The 18358-nt window shown below is 40.8% G+C and overlaps 1 protein-coding gene across 1 annotated transcript in view; it reads left to right on the top strand.

Annotated features, from left to right (window-relative positions):
- SRRM4 (serine/arginine repetitive matrix 4) overlaps positions 1 to 18358 on the top strand; it is a 187695-nt gene that overhangs the window by 131024 nt on the left and 38313 nt on the right. The window contains exons 2-5 of the mRNA XM_004379118.2: positions 5 to 151; positions 6355 to 6438; positions 16320 to 16391; positions 17382 to 17408. Of these exons, the coding sequence (XP_004379175.1) occupies positions 5 to 151; positions 6355 to 6438; positions 16320 to 16391; positions 17382 to 17408 (330 nt within the window). The remainder of the gene's footprint in view (positions 1 to 4; positions 152 to 6354; positions 6439 to 16319; positions 16392 to 17381; positions 17409 to 18358) is intronic.

Genomic DNA, 18358 nt, shown 5'->3' with positions numbered 1-18358 from the left:
GCAGGGCAGAGCCCCAGAGCAGTCCTGTGATCCCAGCTCAGGATGGCCCCTCAGAAAAGCTGGGTCAGCGTCTGGCCGATGAGGCCCTGGGTGCCAACAGCTGGCAGAAAGACAAGGCCTGCCGGGAGCTGAGCCCTGCTAGAGCACGCAGGTGAGACCCTGCCCCCCTCCTCCCTTCAACCCAATGGGATGTCCAAGTTGAGGATACAGAAATGAAGTTTGCCTCTCTGGCCACCTCTCCCCACTCTCTTTTCAAAGTTCCTCTTACTGTCATTTAAATTACGTGTCAGCAATTTTTTTCTATAAACCACCAGATAATAAAATTTTAGGTCTGTGGGCTGTACAGTCTCCATTTCATACACAAATAAAACAGAGAAATGGAGTAGAAATGGCAAAGTGGAGTTCGAACTAATTCTATCATACTTTGTCCTCCAATTATGCCTTGAGAAAGTAAGCTAAATGCTGGTCTCCAGTCTCTCCCTGTGATTCAGTCAGAATAGATCTCTGTAGTAACTACTCAAGTCTGCTCTTATAGGTTGAAAGCAGCCATAGACAATATATAAATAGATGGGCATAGCTGTGTTCCAATAAAACTTTATTTACAAAAACAGGAGGTGGGCCTGATTTGGCCTGTGGGCCATAGTTTGTTGACCCTTCCCTCAAATGATAGAGTTCCTTTGGTCTCCATTTTAATGACTGTGTGTGAGCCATTGATTCCCAAATCATGACTCAGCCCAGGCTGTCTCCTGAGTTCCAGCTCTTTGTATTCATTCCTTAATTCAGTTATTCAACCAATATTTTTTGAGCACTAACTATGTGAAAGGCACTGTACTCAGATCAGAGGGTACAGCACTGTACTGATGCTTGGAGAGACAAAGTGATTGCCCAAAATATGGCAGCCAATAAGTGGCAAAGTGAAACTTTGAGTTCTAGTCTAATCTTCAATTCTACACTAACAGCCACCATATTATCCTTTTGATCTAATGAAAAAGCCAATCTATCCCCGTCCATTTTTCTGTTTTGTTCCATACACATATAAAACCTAACCCAGCTTTGGCTTCTGTAGACTCTGATTCTGGGTATAAAGCTGTTTTTATAATTCAGCATCACTAGCTGGCCTAGAAGCCTTATTGCTACTCCTCCAATGAACTCACCACCCTCTCCCTACCATGGGCCTGGATCTAGTCCCCAATGACAGGCAGAGAATGAACTGGTATCCTTATAGCAAAATTCCCCAGATACAACCCCTGCTTCCTTATGCTGAATTAGAGTAGCAAAGCCATTTTACAGATGGGGACACTCAGGGCAGTTGGTAGCAGGACCAGGATGAGGCCCAAATACCCCTGATTCTGGTCCAAACTCTCTCCTTACATTCTGGAGCTTTTTTGTTTACTAAGGTAGAGGTTCTAAGCCATATTGGGGGCCCGAGTGAGAATCAGATAGAAGCTGTGAGTGCTGCCCCCATGAAAAATGTATACATAAGCCCCAGGTGCACCCCCCAAATTCTGTGTACCATTTTGTAGAGGTCATCGACTCTGAGGCCCATTAACAGGGACCCCTAGTTAAGAACCCCATTCTAACAGATGTGGTTACAGAATTTTGTGAAAGAGAATTGGGAAGTCAGAACAGCTTTCACATCTGAAGTCCATCCCTCCACCCAAGATGCCCTCTTGGCTATGGGCTTTAATTAGGCTGTGAGTTCAATGAGGGAGAAACAATCAAGTCCTATCAGCTTGGAGAACTGAGGTTCAACATCAAATCTGGAGACATTATCTCCAGGAAACAGGAAAGGGGTTGTTTCTACAAGAGGCTGAGGGGGATGGAGAGAGAAGGGTGGGGGGAGGAAGGGGACTTCTATACTTTCAAAACATTGTCTCCCAAACTGTTAAGGGAGAGTCAGTGTGTTGTATAGATTTGCGTTCAAACTCCAGGCTGCCACTTACTAAGTGACCTTGGGTGCATTACTTTTCCCCTCTGGGCCTCAGTTTTCATAACTATAAAATGAGGATACTAAGATCTAATTCTGAAGGTTGGGGTCAGGCATGTCCAGATCCTGGCATTGAGCCTAGAACACAAGAGGTGCTCAAAAATGTTCATTGGCAACTCGAGGAGCAAGAAGAGAAGGTTCTGGATATGAAAACCTGAGAAAAGATGCCATGTTGTCAACTCGATTTGGAATGTCTGGGCCTCTTGCTCCCTCCTTCTACCCGACTGACTCTCTGACATAATAATGACAATAATAATCACAATATGATAATAGTGATAACAGAGGTCATAATCATAATAGAACCCCACTTACTGTGCCAGACCGGGGCACATGACATGAGTGAGCACCTTCATTCATCACAGCAGATTCATGGCAGAGGCACCGTATTTTATTCTCATCTTACAGAAGATGAGAACGAGGCTCAGAGTGGTCTCTGAGCTAGAGGAAGCAGAGCTGGAATTTACGTCAGGTTTGTCAGCTTCCAGAGCCTTCATTCTTCAGTGCTGCGGGCTTAACTGCTTGCAGGCTTACCCACTACCTGCTTCACCATTACATTTGTAACCATGGAATACTTAACCACTGCATATTTAACAACTACATATGTAATCATGGGATATTGAACCACTGCATTCAATACTTTATTCGTCTTCTGCATACTTGACCAGTGAGTACTTAATTTCTGCAGACCTTCCTACTACCTAAGAAACCTCTGTATAGGTAACCACTGCATACTTAACCACTGTGTACTTAACCATTAGATACATAACCATGGAATAGTTAACCACTGGATAGGTATCCACTGCATACTTAACCAGTGCTTACTTAATCACTGCAGGCTTTACTATTGCATACGAAACCTTTGTATAAGGTAGCCACTGCAGACTTAACGACTGCGTACTTAACCACTACAAACTTAACTGCTGCATATGTAACCAGTGTGTTCTGAACTACTGCATACTTAATCGCTATACTTAGTCACTGCATTTGTAACTGCTACACGACATATTTAACCACTGCATAGTTCACCACTATGAATTTAACTGCTGCTTATATAACCGCCGTGAACTTACCCACTGTTCCCTCTGTGCTGGCCCACGTAGGAGAACTGGGGCAAGGTAAAAAGGGGGTGGAGGAAACGCAGACCTATCTGGTGAACGCCCTGGGAGATTTATGGAGGGGGTTGATTATTCCTGCCTCACAGACCTCAGCATCATCCCATCACTGAAATCTGAGGCCGAGACAGTGGTTCTCAAGCCCTACTTTTCTGGCACGCGGGGGTTCCCAAAGTCAGAGTGGTCACCTGAAATAGTGGGACCTTTTCCTATTTTTCAAGACAGACTTTTAAAAGATTTTTTAAAAAGTTTTTCTCTCGTAAATGCTTCCCCCCCCCACAAATTCCTGCCAGCTGTTACACTGGGAAGTGTTTACAGGAAATGAGATGATTTCACAAGGGGCTCCATCTTTTCATCCATTCATCCTTCATCTGGTCACTCAACAAATATTTATTAGGTTCTTGCTCTCCATCAAGCACTTGTTGGAGGGAAAGCTTGGAAGTGGCCCACCATGTTCACACTAACAGCTTGTTTGCTTCCTAGATATGTGTACTGTGTTCCGTGCTCTATAACATGTAACCATAGCCCTGGTGGCACAGTGGTTAAGAGCTCAGCTGCTAACCAAAAGGTCAGCAATTCGAATCCATCAGCTGCTCCTTGGAAACCCTATGAGGCAGTTCTACTCTGTCCTATAGGGTCGCTATGAGTTGGAATCGACTCAGTGGCTATAGGTTTGGCTTGGGGTTTTACGGCTAAGTAGCCAGGTACTGAATTCCTATGTTATTTGTTTTTCACCTGCTAAAAGTGACTCTCTTGAAAATATTAGATAGATGATTTGTAAAAAATATTTTATTGTGTTTTCAGTAAAGTTTTGTTTACACAGCAGTTTAGGTTCCCATTCAACAATTTTTATACAAGTTGTTCAGTGACATTGGTTACATTCTTCACAATGTGTGAACATTCTCTTTATTTCCATTCTGGTTGTTCTGTTTCCATCAATCTAGTAGTTTCCCTGCCCCCTTACATTCTCATCTTTGTTTTAAAGTAATTTTCACCGTTTGGTCTCATGTAAGTGATTTTTTAAAGGAGCACAGTACTTACAGGTGATATTCATTCTTTTTTGAGCCAATTTGTTATTTAGCTATAAGGTGACCTTGAGTTAGTTTTGGTTCAGGGTTTGAAGAGTATCTCAGGGCAGCAGTCTCAGGGAGTCCTCCAGTTCCAACCAGCCTGGTAGGTCTGCTTTTTTTGTTTGTTGGTTGGTTGGTTGGTTTTTTAAGAATTTATGGTTCTGTTCCACATTTTTCTCCCATTCCATCAAGGTCCATCTATTGTGGCCCTGATTAGAATGGTTAGTAGTGGTAGCCAGGCATCATCTAGTTCTTCTGGTCTCAGGGTAGATGAGGCCATAGTTTGTATAGACTATTTGTCCTGTAGTCTAGTTTCTTCTTTGAGTCCTTGGTTTTCCTTCTTTCTCTTTTCTTCTGCATGAGTAGAGGCCAATAAATGTATATTAGATGGCTGCTCGCAAGCTTTTAAGACCTCAGACACTAGTCACCAAACTAGGATGTAGAACATAACTTCATGAACTATATTATGCCAGTTGACTGAGATGTCCCACGAGACTGTGATCTTAATCCTTCAAACCCAGAAATCCAATCCCGCAAGGTATCTGTTTATGTCTAAGAAGCATCCATAACTATAACCCCTATGTGCATTACATGTATGAATATATGTACATATAGTCTCACAGATACATATACATACACTTATATATACACACATATATACTACCTATACACATATATGTCTACATATATACATATATACCTGCAGATATATATTTTTGTTGTTTTTGCTGTTGTTTCAAAATTACATATGCCACAGCAATTACCAACAGCTCCTTTTCTCTTATGTACTTTTTAGTGACATTGTTTACCTTTGTCAAGCTGTACACACTTCATCCTCATTCAGTGTTACCTAGATAGATGATTTTTGTTTGCAGGAGACAAAGAGACCTTACTATATATTCTTATAATTCTTTCTACTAGTCATAATGATCTAGATTCTTAGAATGAAACTAAATATCACAACATTTTATGATGTTCTATAAAGAGCAATTTCCAGGAGTTCAGCCACACAAGCAAGTTTGAGAAGGCTGATGGTTTTGTGGTAAAGCTCTCAGGATAGAAATCACACAGGCCTAAGTTCGAATCCCAGTTCAGACGCTTCCTACTTGTGGGGCCATGGGCAAGTCAGCTCAACTTTCTGAACCTCATTTTCTTCACCAATAAAATAAGAACAAAGTCATAGCACCCTCTATGTGTTTTTATGAATCTCAAAGAATAGAAAACACTTGGCACATAATAAGTGTTGAATAAATGGTAGTTGTTAAATAATAATGGAGCCCTGGTAGTGCACTGGTTAAGAGCTTGGCTGCTAACCAAAAGACTGGCAGTTTGAATCCACCAGCCGCTCCTTGGAAACCCTATTATGGGGCAGTTTTACTCTGTCCTATAGGGTCGCTATGAATGAGAATCAACTCAACAGCAACAGGTTTGGGGTTTTTGGTTTGTTTGTTTTTGGGTTATTAATAATGACAATAATATATTTTACCAGTGAAGTTCAACTGATTTGGCATGTTTCAATTCTCAGCCGGTTTTTTATCCAAAACAACCTCACTTTGCCATGGGATAGCATTTAAAAAAAGTCCCTGGAGCCAGCCCCAGTTATAAAAGGAGATAACTTGACTTCATTTAACTGCAGCCTGAGCATTTGAATTTAATTGAATGGGAAATAATTATTCCTGAAGAGCAGAGGTTTTTGAGGTTCTGTGAGGTGATATAAAAGATATGTATCTTGTTACATTAGATATACTTTTAATAATCAGCTGCTAGTTAACATACCTTCCACCTCTGATTAAATTTCCAGCAGGAAATATAGACACCATGTATTGGGGAACTTGGGGTGGGGGCCTGAATTGCTGATTAATTATTTAAAAAGTGATTTATTTACCAAGGTGAGCCATGTGCAAATTCAATAATCTATTAAGGAGCAGTTAACCTCTATAACTGTTTTAAATAATCAGTGGGTGTTTGTGTAATGTAGAGCGTCTGTCTCATTAGGTCGGCATTAACTTCTCATTTGAGGCACTTAATCTCAAGTGTGACCGAATCATTCATGAGGTGGTAACTGGGTATTCGCTATGGGTCCTCGATCCTCCTAGAAACTGGGGTCCTTCCCAGACTACAGCCGCCCTGGCTTAGAGGTTGGAGAACCCTCAGACCTCAACGCCTGACTTTGTGTTCCCCACAGTGCCCGTGACAAAGACTTAACGCCACTGCCTTCCTCCAGGGGTAAGAAGAAAAAGAAGAAATCCACCAGGAAGAAGAGAAGGAGGTGAGGGCACCAAGGGGAGATGAAACCTTAAAGATTGGAGGAAGGGAAAAGAAAAGGGAGTAATATGGGTTTTGGACTCAGGCAGCGCTGGGTTCAAATCCATCTCTGCCTCTTACCTAGCTGTGTGACCTTGGGCAAGTCACTTCATCTCTGGGTGCCTGTTTCCACTTGTATAAAATGGAGATAATATCTACCTCTTGAGGTTCTGTGAGAATTAGATAAGAATGTGGAAGCAGCTGTCGCGATGTCTGGCACAAAGTAAATGGCCAGTTCACAGGAAGCACAGTCATTACCATTCAGTGAATACATTTTTTTTGTTTTGGAGCGCTTACTCTGTGCCTATGACTTTGGTCCCCGTTACCTCTTGTACACCTCGCCACGGTGTTACAAGGCGAGCATTACTGTACTCATTATGTTGTTGTTAGGTGCCATCAAGTTGATTTTCAACTTGTAGTGACCCCATGTGACAGAGTAAAACTGCCCCATAGGGTTTTCTAGGCTGCAATCTATATGGGAGCCACAAAGAACACCAGGTCTTTCTCCGGTTGGGTGGGTTTGAACCGCCAACTTTTTCAGTCAGCAGCCAAGCACTTGTACCACCAGGGCTCCTCGTACCCATTTGAGAGATGGCAAAAGAAAGGCAAAGAGAGGGGGTGACAGAACCTACAGGACTGTACCCCAGCCTTCTCAGTTGGTCCTGCTACACTCACATGCCAGGTTAAACACCAAGGATAATGGACTTCATATTTTTTGCCAACTATAATTTTTTATACCTTATTATTTTTTTTTCTGTGTGCAATTTCTCTAGTATTTCAAAAGATTGCCAGCTTTACTCCTAGGCGTCCACTAAATAGACTAAAAGCATGCCCAGTGTTTGCAGCTCCAGTCAGATGGGCTGAACTCCTGGAGGGGTGAGTTGAGACTCCCACCAAACCTTGTTTCAGAGGCAGTGTTTACAGAAGCCTGCAGGGGGCAGCAGAGAGCAGTTTCTGGATGACAGGCCCCAACCCCAGGTTTTTTGGGACCTTGTTCTGTCAAGGGAAAGCCTTGTGGTGTACTGTTAAGGGCTTTAGCTGCTAACCAAAAGATTGGCAGTTTGAGTTCGCCAGCTGCTCCTTGGAAACCCTGTGGAGCGGTTCTACTTTGTCCTACAGGGTCACTATGAGTTGGAATCAACTCAAAGGCAGTGGGTTGGGTTTGGTTCTCCGGGTCATGATGATCCGAGGCTGCCTCTGTTTCTTGGGTAGCCCCTTGGTGGCACTACCCATGCTGACCATAGCCTGGCAGAAGCTGCTCTGAACATTCACCTTTACCAGGGAAATAACAAGGTAGGGCAAAGGAGAGGGCTGAAGAATAAGAAAAGGGGGCATAGCTTAGAGGGAGAACAGCAACCAAAAACAAATCTTTAGGGCCTGACCAGGAAGACAGCTCTGGGGCACCTCAGTGATTGAGAGCAAAGTAACTGGGATCAGAGAGACCTCAATGTACCCTTTTCTTTTCTAATAATTTATTTTTTTGGTTGTTGAAAATATACACAGCAGAACATACACCAATTCAACAATTTCTACATACAGTTCAGTGACACAGACTGCATTCTTTAAGTTGAGCAACAATTTTCACCCTCCTTTTCCAAACTGTTTCTCCCCCATTAACATAAACTCCCTGCCCCCTAAGCTTCCTATCTAAACTTGCAAGTTGCTGTTGTAAGTTTGATCCCATATACAGAGTTCTTTAAAAGAGCACAATGCTCAAGGCAGACATTCTTTTCTTTTTGGTTTTGTTTTATAAGTGTTTTTGAGCTATAATTCACATATCATAAAATACACCCTTTTATTAAGGTATACAATTCAGTGGTTTTAGTATATGCAGAGAGTTGTACAATCATCACCACCACCACTATCTAATTTTAGGACATTTTCATCACTTAAAATAACAAAAAAAAGTACCCATTAGTGGTCACTCCCCATCCTCTCTTACCTCCAGCTCCCAGCAACCACTAATCTTTCTGTATCTATGGGTTTGTTTATTCTGGATATTTCATATAAATGGAGTCATAACACATTAACTGTTAATAATGGCAGAGGAGACCCATTCCTTCATCTCTACCCAGCTACCATGGCTTGATTGGGTGGATTTCTGCTTCCAGAGTAAAGCCCAGTATATAAATCTGTAAGCCCTTATTATATACAGCATGAATTCCCTTGGGGAAATAACAAATTGGCTAAAAAATACAGTCACATTGAAGTGAAGCTGGTTTTGCTCAGGACAAAAGTGCCTGAAATTAATCACCTTCTGAAATCATTACTTTGTAATAAGTATGTTCTGCAAAAATGTAGAGTCTATATGGGTACAGTACTTGCATCTATTATATTATGAAGAGACAAGGAAAATTAACTACAAGCCTCCACTCGCCTTTTTTTTAATTGTACTTTAGATGAAGGTTTACAGAACAAACTGGCTTCTCATTAAATAGTACACATATTGTTTTACGACATTGGTTAACAACCCCACGATACATCAACACTCTCCCTTCTTGACCCTGGGTTCCCTATAACCAGCTTTCCCGTCCCTTCCTGCTTTCTAGTCCTTGTCCCTGGACTATTGTGCCCCTTCAGTCTTGTTTTATGGGCCTGTCTAATCTTTAGCTGAAGGGTGAACCTCAGGAGTGACTTCATTATTGAGCTAAAAGGGTGTCCGGGGTCATGCTCTAGGGGTTTCTCCAGTCTCTATCAGGCCAGTAACTCTGGTCTTTTTTTGTGAGTTAGAATTTTGTTCTACATTTTTCTCCAGCTCTGACTGGGACCCTCTATTGTGATCCCCGTCAGAGCAGTCAGTGGTGGTAGCCGGGCACCATGTAGTTGTCCTGGACTCAGTCTGGTGGAGGCTGTGGTAGTTGTGGTCCCTTAGTCCTTTGAATTAATCTTTCCTTTGTGTCTTTAGTTTTTTTCATTCTCCCTTGCTCCTGAAGGGGTGAGACCAGTGGAGTATCTTAGATGGCCACCCACAGGCCTTTAAGACCCCAGACGCTACTCACCAAAGTAGAATGTAAAACATTTTCTTTAAAAATCTGTTATGCGAATTGAGTTAGATGTTCCCGAAGACCATGGTCCCCACAGCCCTCAGCCCAGTAATTCGGTCCCTCGGGGAGTTTGGACGTGTCTATGGAGTTTCCGTGACCTTGCCTTGTACAAGTTGTGGATTCCCCAGTATTGTGTACTATCTTACCCTTCACCAAAGTGACAACGTATCTATTGTCTCTGCCCCTCCCCTCCCTTGTAACCATCAAAGATTGTTTCTTTTTGTGTGTAAACCTTTTCACGAGTTTTTATAGTAGTGGTCTCATACAATATTTGCCCTTTTGTGATGGACTTATTTCATTCAGCATAATGCCCTCCAGATTCATCTATGTTGTGAGATACTTCGCAGATTCATCACTATTCTTTATTGTTGTGTAGTACTCCATTGTGTCTATCTACCATAGTTTGTCTATCCATTCATCTGTTGATGGGCATCTAGGTTGTTTCCATCTTTTTGCTATTGCAAACAATGCTGCAGTGAACATGGGTGTGCATATGTCTATTTGTGTGACGGCTCTTAGTTCTCTAGGCTATATTCCTAGGAGTGGAATTGCTGGATCATATGGTCTTTCTGTTTCTAGCTTTCTAAGGCAGTGCCATATCGTTTTCCAAAATGGCTGTACCATTTTGCATTACTACCAGCAGTGCATAAGGTTCCAATCTCGCTGCAGCCTCTCCAACATTTGTTGTTTTCTGTTTTTTTGATTTGTGCCAGTAATGCCGGGGTGAGATAGTATCTCATTGTGGTTTTGATTTGCATTTCTCTAATGGCTAGTGATCGCAAACATTTCCTCTTGTCTCCGTTAGCAGCTTGAATGTCTTCTTTGCTGAAGTGTCTGTTCATTTCCTTTGCCCATTTTTTAATTGGATTATTTGTCTTTTTGTTGTAGAGGTGTTAGATTTTTGTGTAGATTTCAGAGATTAGACCTTTGTTGGATTTGTAATAGCCAAATTTTTTTTTCCCAGTCTGTAGGTTCTCTTTTTATTCTTTTGGTGAAGTCTTTTGATGAGCAAGTGTTTAATTTTTAGATGATCTCAGTTATCTAGCTTATCTTCTGGAGTTTGTGTGTTGTTAGTTATGGTTTGTATCCTGTTAATGCCATATATTAGGGCCTCTAGTGTTGATCCTATTTTTTCTTCTATGCTCTTTATCATTTTTGGTTTTACATTAAGTTCTTTGATCCATTTTGAGTTAGTTTTTGTGTATGGTGTGAGGTATGGGTCCTGTTTCATTTTTTGCTGATGGACATCCAGTTTTGCCAGCACCATTTGTTAAAAAGACTGTCTTTTCCCATTTGATGGACTTTGTGCCCTTGTTGAAGATCAAATGACCGCAGATGGATGGATTTACATCTGGGTTCTCAATTCTGTTCCATTGGTCAATGTATCGCTCGTTGTACCAGTACCAGGCTGTTTTGACTACCGTAGCTGTATAGTAGGTTCTGAGGTTAAGTAGTGCGAGTCCTCCTACTTTATTCTTCTACTTCAATAGGCTTTGCTTATCCGGGGCCTCTTCCCTTTCCATATAAAGTTAATGATTAGTTTTTCCATCTCTTTAAAGAATGTTGTTGGTATTTGGATGGGGATTGCACTGTATTTGTAGATTGTTTTGGGCAGAACTGTCATTTTCACAATGTTGAGTCTACCTATCCATGAGCATGGTATGTTTTTCCATTTATATGGATCTCTTTTGGTTTTTTATGGTAGTGTTTTGTAGTTTTCTTTGTATAGTTCTTTTACCTCCCTGGTTAGATTTATTCCTAAGTATTTTATTTTTTTTAGGGGCTGTTACAAATGGTATTGCACAAATGGTATTGCTGTCCTGATTTCCTTTTCAAAATTCTCTTTATTGGTGTATAGGAATCCAACTGATTTTTGTATGTTGTATCTTGCTACTCCGCTGAATCTTTCTGTTAGTTCCAGTAGTTTTCTCGTGGAGTCTTTAGGGTTTTCTATGTATAGTATCATATCATCCACAAATAGGGAGTTTTACTTCTTCATTACCAATGTGGATGCCCTTTATTTCTTCTTCGTGCCTTATTGCTCTAGCTAGGACTTCCAGCACAATGTTAAATAGGAGTAGTAATAAAGGGCATCCTTTTCTTGTTCCTGTTCTCAAGAGGAATGTTTTCAGCCTCTCTCCATTAAGAATGATGTTGGCTGTTGGTTTTGTATAGATACCCTTTATTATGTTGAGGAATTTCCCTTCTGTACACATTTTATCAAGAGTTTTTATCAGGAATGGGTGTTAGACCTTGTCGAATCCCTTTTCTGTGTCAACTGAGATAATCACGTGATTCTTTTCTTTCATTTCATTTATGTGGTCAATTACATTGATTGATTTTCTAATGTTGAACCATCCTTGCATACCTGGTATGAATCCTACTGGATCGTGGTGTATTATTTTTTTGATATGATGCTGAATTCTATTGGCTAGAATTTTGTTGAAATATTTTGCATCTATATTCATGAGAGATGTTGGTCTGTAATTTTCATTTTTCTGTGGTGTCTTTGCCTAGTTTTGGTACAAGGGTTATGCTGGATTCATAGAATGAATTCAGAAGTATCCCTTTCTATTCTATATTCTGAAATAGTTTGAGTAGTACCAGTGTAAGCTCTTCTCTCAATGTTTGGTAGAATTCTCTAGTGAAGCCATCTGGGACAGGGCTTTTTTTCTTTTTAATTTTTTCTATTGTACTTTAGGTGAAGGTTTACAGAACGAATAATTTCTCATTAAACAGTCAGTACACATATTGTTTTATGACATTGGTTAACAGCCCCATGACATGTCAATACTCTCCCTTCTCAACGTTGGAGGACTTTTTTTTTTTTTTTTTGGTGAAAATATACATAGCCGAAGTTACACCATTTCAAAAATTTCTATACGTACAATTCAGTGACATAGATTACATTCTTCTAGTTGTGCTACTCTTCTCACCATCCTTTTCCAAATTATTCCATCACCATTATCTTCAACTCACTAGCCCCTAGGCTTCCCATCAAACCTTTTGAGTTGCTGTTGTCACTTTGATCTCACATAGATAATTCCTTTTTTTTTTGTACCTTACATGAAGGTTTACAGAATAGTTTTTCATTAAACAGTACACATATTGCGTTATGACAATGGTTAACAACCCCATGACATGTCAACACTGTCCTTTCTCAACCTTGGGTTCCCTATCACCAGCTTTCCTGTCCCCTCAGCAGGGCTTTTTTTCATTGGGAGGTTTTTTTTTTTTTTTTTTTTTAATTACCTTTTCAATCTATTCTCTTGTTATGGTCTGTTCAGATTTTCAACATCATTTTGTGTTAGTTTGGGTAGGTAGTGTGTTTCTAGAAATACTTCCATTTCCTCTAGGTTTTCAGTTTGTTAGAGTATAGTTTTTCATAATATTCTATTCTGATCCTTTTTATTTCAGTTGGATCTGTTGTAATGTCACCCATTTCATTTCGTATTTGGGTTATTTGCATCCTCTCCTGTTTTTCTTTTGTCAGTTTGGCCAGTGGTTTGTTGATTGGGTTGATCCTTTCAAAGAACCAACTTTTGGTTTTGTTGATTCTTTCTATTATTTTTCTGTTGTCTATTTCATTTATTTCTGCTCTGATCTTTATTATGTCCTTTCTTCTGGTGGCTGTGGTCTTCTTTTGCTTTTCTGTTTCTATTTGTTTGAGTTGTATAGCTACTGTTTTGATTTTGTCCCTTCCTTTTTGATGTGTGCCATCTATTGCTATAAATTGACCTCTGAGCACTGCCTTTGCTGTGCCCCCAAAGGTTTTGGTACGATGTGTTTTCATTCTCATTTGAATCTAGGAATGTTTTGATTCCATCTTTGATTTCTTCTATTACCCAGTAGTTTTTAAGCAGGGTGTTATTCAGTTTCCACGTAACTGATTTTTTTTCCTTGCTCTTCCTGTTGTTAATTTCTTCTTTGACAGTATTGTGATCAGAGAAGATAATTTGTATTATCTCATTGTTCTGGATTTTGTTGAGGGTTGCGTTGTGGCCTAAGATGTGGTCTATTCTGAAGAATGTTCCATGTGTGCTGGAAAAGAATGTGTACTTTGCAGCTGTTGGGTGGAATTTCTATATATGTCTATGAGTTCAAGTTGAGTTTCTTTCTAGCTGTTCTGTCCTTTACCAAGAGTGGTGTATTGAAGTCTCCTACTATTATTGTGGAACTGCTAATTTCTCTTCAGTGCTGTTAGAGTTTGCTTTCTGTATTTTGGAGCCCTGTCATTGGGTGCATAGTATTTATTATGGTTACATCTTCATGACGAATTGTCCTTTGAATCATTATATAATGCCTTCCTTTGTCTTTTATGGTGGATTTTGTTTTAAAATATATTTTATCTGAGATCAGTATTGCCACTCTTGCTCTTTTTTAGTAGCTGTTTGCTTGATATTTTTTTTCCCATTCTTCGATTTTTTTAATAAATTTACATCTTTGTTTCTAAGGTGTGTCTCTTATAGACGGGATATTGATGGATCCTGTTTTTTAATCCATTCTGTCACTCTCTGTCTCTTTATGGGTGCATTTAGGCCATTTACGTTCAGTGTAATTATTGATAGGTGTAAGTTTATTGCAGTAATTTTGTAGTGCATTTTTTTGTGGTGCTGATGTTTCTCTTACTCTCCTGTGCTGAATTCCCTTTGTTTGTGGATTTTTTTCATTTCTTTTGTTTTTGTAGATTTCGTTTTTACTGAGACTTTATGTTTTTCTTCTTGATTTTGATGAGTAGGTTTGTTAACTTTCTTTGTGGTTACCTGGAAATTTACCCATATCTTCCTAGGTTTGAACCAGTCTTTTATTACTTAGTATCACCTTGCCTTCCTCTCCAATAGAAAGTTCTATACCAACACCATTTATTCCCTCTTTTATTGTTCTGACGTTGTTGTCATTTACACATTAACCTCTCTGGTTCCTTGTTGTAAATCTTTTTGTTTTGCATAATCCTTGAGAGTTCATATCCTAGGTTGGTATATGGCTTGTGTGATCTTGTGTCCTAGATTCAGGCTGTTACCTTTTGTTGTTTGTTCTTAAACCAAAGGACTCCCTTTAATAATTCTTGTAAGTTTGGTTTGGTTTTTACATATTTCCTTAATTTCTGTTTATCTGAAACTGTCCTAATTTCACCATCTGAACAAGGGTTTTGCAGGATATATTATTCTTGATTGGCAGCTTTTTTTCTTTCAAGGTTTTATATATGTCATCCCATTGCCTTCTCGCCTGCATGGTTTCTGCCAAGTAATCAGAGTTTAGTCTTTTTTCGTTTTTCTCAAGTTGCTCTCAGCATTCTTTCTTTGTCTTTGGTTTTAGTGAGTGTGATTATGATATGCTTTGTGATTTTCTTTCAGGGTCTGTCCTATATGGGGTTCGCTGAGCTTCTTGGATGGTCAGCTTTTCATTTTTCATGATATTAGGGAAGTTTTGTGTCAGCAGTTCTTCAATGATACTCTGTGTTTTCTGTTTTCTCCCCCTGTTCTAGAACTCTGATCACTCAGAAATTTTTGCTTTTGATTATATCCCACATCATTCTCAGGGTTTCTTCATTTTTCTGATTATTCCTCAAAGTGGTATCCAAGTATTTGTCTTCAGTTTTGCTGATCCTGTCTTCCACTGTTTCAAACCTGCTCCTCAGCGCTTCTGTGACACCGTCCATTTCTGAAATCTTGTTGTTTATCTTTTGAGTTTCTAATTGTTGTTTTTGTATGATTTTTAGTTATGAATTTATTTTGAAATTTTGTTCCTTTATTATTTTCCTGAATTCTTCCATTGTTTTGTCTGTCTTTTCCATGATTTGGTCTGCCTTTTCCATGAGTTTGGCTAATTTTTCCTCATTTTTGTCTGCTTTTTGCTTCGACTCTTAGATAGCTCTGAATATAAAAGATTTGAATCCCCTATCAGGTAGTTCCAGTACCTTTTCTTCTACTGGAAAGTCATCTGGTGTTTTATTTTTAACTCCTACTGGAACCATCCTGTCTTTTTTTTAATATGTTTTGATATTGGAAAGACCTCAGTTTAAATCCCAGCTTGTCTATTTCCTAGCTGTGTTACTTTGGGCAAGTCACTTCACCTCTCTGAACCTCCTTTCCTTGTCTTCAAAAGGAGAGTAGCAGTTGTCCCTACCTAACAAGTGTGTGAGAGGATTAAATGAGAGAGTGCATATAGAGTTAGATAGATACACAGACTCATGACAACATTATGTACAATGGAAGGAAATGCTGCCTGGTCCCATGTCATCCTCACGAGCGCCAGCATGTTCAAGTCCTCTGTTGCACCTATTAGGGCAATCCATCTCACCAAGGGTCTCCCACACCCTCACTGGCCCTCTGCCTCACCCAACATGATGTCCTCCTCCAGCAACTGATTCCTCCTGATGACATGCCTAAAGCAAGTGAGTTGGGCAATGTTCTGTTGTGATCCATAGGGTTTTCACTGGCTGATTTTTAGGAAGTAAATCACCATGCCTTTCTTCCTGGTCTGTGTTGGTCTGAGAGCTCTGCTGAAACCTGTCCACTATGGGTGACCCTGCTGGTATTTGAAATAACAGGTGGCATAGCTTCCAGCATCATAGCAACATGCAAGCCACCACAGTACAGCAAATTGACAAATGGGTGGTAATGTACATAAAGCACACAATGATGTTTAAAACAGATGCAAGCTGATGCCAGTACTGGTATTATCCTTGAAGTGTATTACTGAAAGAGATGAGACCCTGCATGGGGTAGGGCAAATGTCTCTTTGAAGGCAGCCCTGACCTTTGAGAGCTTCCCTCTTAAGTGTGTCTCCCCTCCCCCAACAGGTCCCCATCATATAGCCCATCACCTGTCAAGAAAAAGAAGAAGAAAAGTTCCAAGAAGCATAAGCGACACAGGTATTGTTCTTCCTCTTCTTCAAATAAGGACACACCCAGATAGGGTGGGCGGTGCCAAAAGATTATTTGGAAGGATATCATCTCATTTAGGTAAAATAGTTGCCTATTTATTGTTATTTCTTTGCATTTTGTATAAGTAAGGACTCTGGATGCAAGGACCAGAAGCTCACTGAGGCTAACTCAAGCCACAAGGAGGACTTGATTATAAGGAGACAGACTGTCCAGGAACAAGCTAGGCCTCAGTGAGAGGCCAGACCCAAGGAACAGAGAGGTGATGGAACCAAGCAGGAGATGGAGTTCTCTGTTTCCTAGTCCACATGCTAGGACATGGCTGCACCCTGCTCCCATCTCTCCATGTTGCAGGTCTTGCCACAAGGAGAACTGAATCTCTGCCTTGTTCTGTATTCCAAATTCCCAAGGCAGGAACTATCTTGTTGGTCCAAGGATGCCCTAGAGGGCGGGGTCGTGTTGTAAAGCATGACCACTGCCATTATTCACCCTTGTGGATAGGGAAGTGGGAAAGTATTAAAGGATTACTATGAACTGGAGACACATTCCAAAAGGTGTCCACCACACACACATTCACTCACATGCATGTTTCCAAAAAACACAACCCACCAACCTAGAAGGATATACACCAGAGGGCTCAAATTTGTGGTATATGGGCCAAGCCAATATTTTAAAATTAGATTTTGTGATATGAACACTCCTGGTCTCTAGTTCCTCTGTAAAATCAAAAGCTCTGTCCTCACTGGGCCAGTTTCCCCACCAGCAGCCATCTGGACACATTCGCCTCACCAAGTAGTAGAGAGCTGATAGATCCTTATATTCCTTGCAGCCTAAGTGGGGAGGAGGATTGGTGAGGTGTCCCCACCTCCATGGAGCCTGATCACAACTACACTGATACATTCATCCCAGCAGAAGAAACCTCGAAGTTGCTCATATTTATTTTCTTCCTTCCTTTCTCCCCCTTTTTTTTCCTTTAACCAGGTCATTCTCCAAGAAGAGAAGGCACAGGTAAGAATCTTGTTGCCTCTGGCTGCTTGCTTCAGCTTTCTCAGTCAACCAGGCTTTGGGCAGCTTGTAGGGTCAGCTCTCAGTCTCCATCTCTGGAGATGTTTTTGGGTACACCTCTTCATCTTCCTGGGACTCACTTCCAAAATGAAGGCATGGGCTGGTTTCCCTGAAAGTTCCAAGCCAGCTTTCAACTTCCATCAGTCCAGGTGGTTGTTCCTGGACCAGTCTCTGCCAGTGCCCCTCCCTAGAAAGTCTCACTACCCTGCCAGAATCTGTTTGGATGAAATCTTGAACTGAGTACTTTGAAGCATATAGAGATATATTAGCCCCACCCACCAGGTTGGGTAAACAGCCTCAGCCCCTCCAGCATTACCTGACCCATATGTCTTTCGGCCAAAGCCTTCTCAGATCCTGGTCAAGGGACAGAGCTCAAGTCCTAGTAGATTAGAAACACTGGGTGAGCACAAATAAAGCCACACCTATTGGGTACTCATAAGCTCGACCATGCACTAAGCCCTTTCCATCCATGTGTGTATTTAATCCCCATTACGCAGAAACAGAAAACCAAACCCGTCGCCACTGAGTCAATTCTGACTCATAGTGACCCAACAGGACAGAGTAGAACTGCCCTTTAGAGTTTCCAAGGAGCAGCTGGTGGATTCAAACTGCCGACCTTTTGATTAGCAGCCGTAGCTCTTAACCACTGCGTTACCCTGTGAAATTCCCACTTTACAGATGACAAAACTGAGACTCAGATAGGAGATGGGACAGGTGTGTCCACAGACATACAGCCAGGAGGAGGCAGAGCCATAATTCACACTCAAGTCTGTCAGGCTGAGGGTCGGGGCAGGCCCAGAGGGTGACAGCGGCTTCTTAAATAACAATGGCTGCATCTAGAGCAGTGTACAAAGCCCTTTCTTTTATTCATCTACAAGTAGACATTGATCACC

The sequence above is a fragment of the Trichechus manatus genome, unplaced genomic scaffold (assembly GCF_000243295.1).
Source record: "Trichechus manatus latirostris isolate Lorelei unplaced genomic scaffold, TriManLat1.0 scaffold00061, whole genome shotgun sequence".
NCBI lineage: Eukaryota > Metazoa > Chordata > Mammalia > Sirenia > Trichechidae > Trichechus > Trichechus manatus.
The sequence above is the reverse complement of the archived record's forward strand: the minus strand, read 5'-3'. Positions and strand labels throughout refer to the sequence as shown.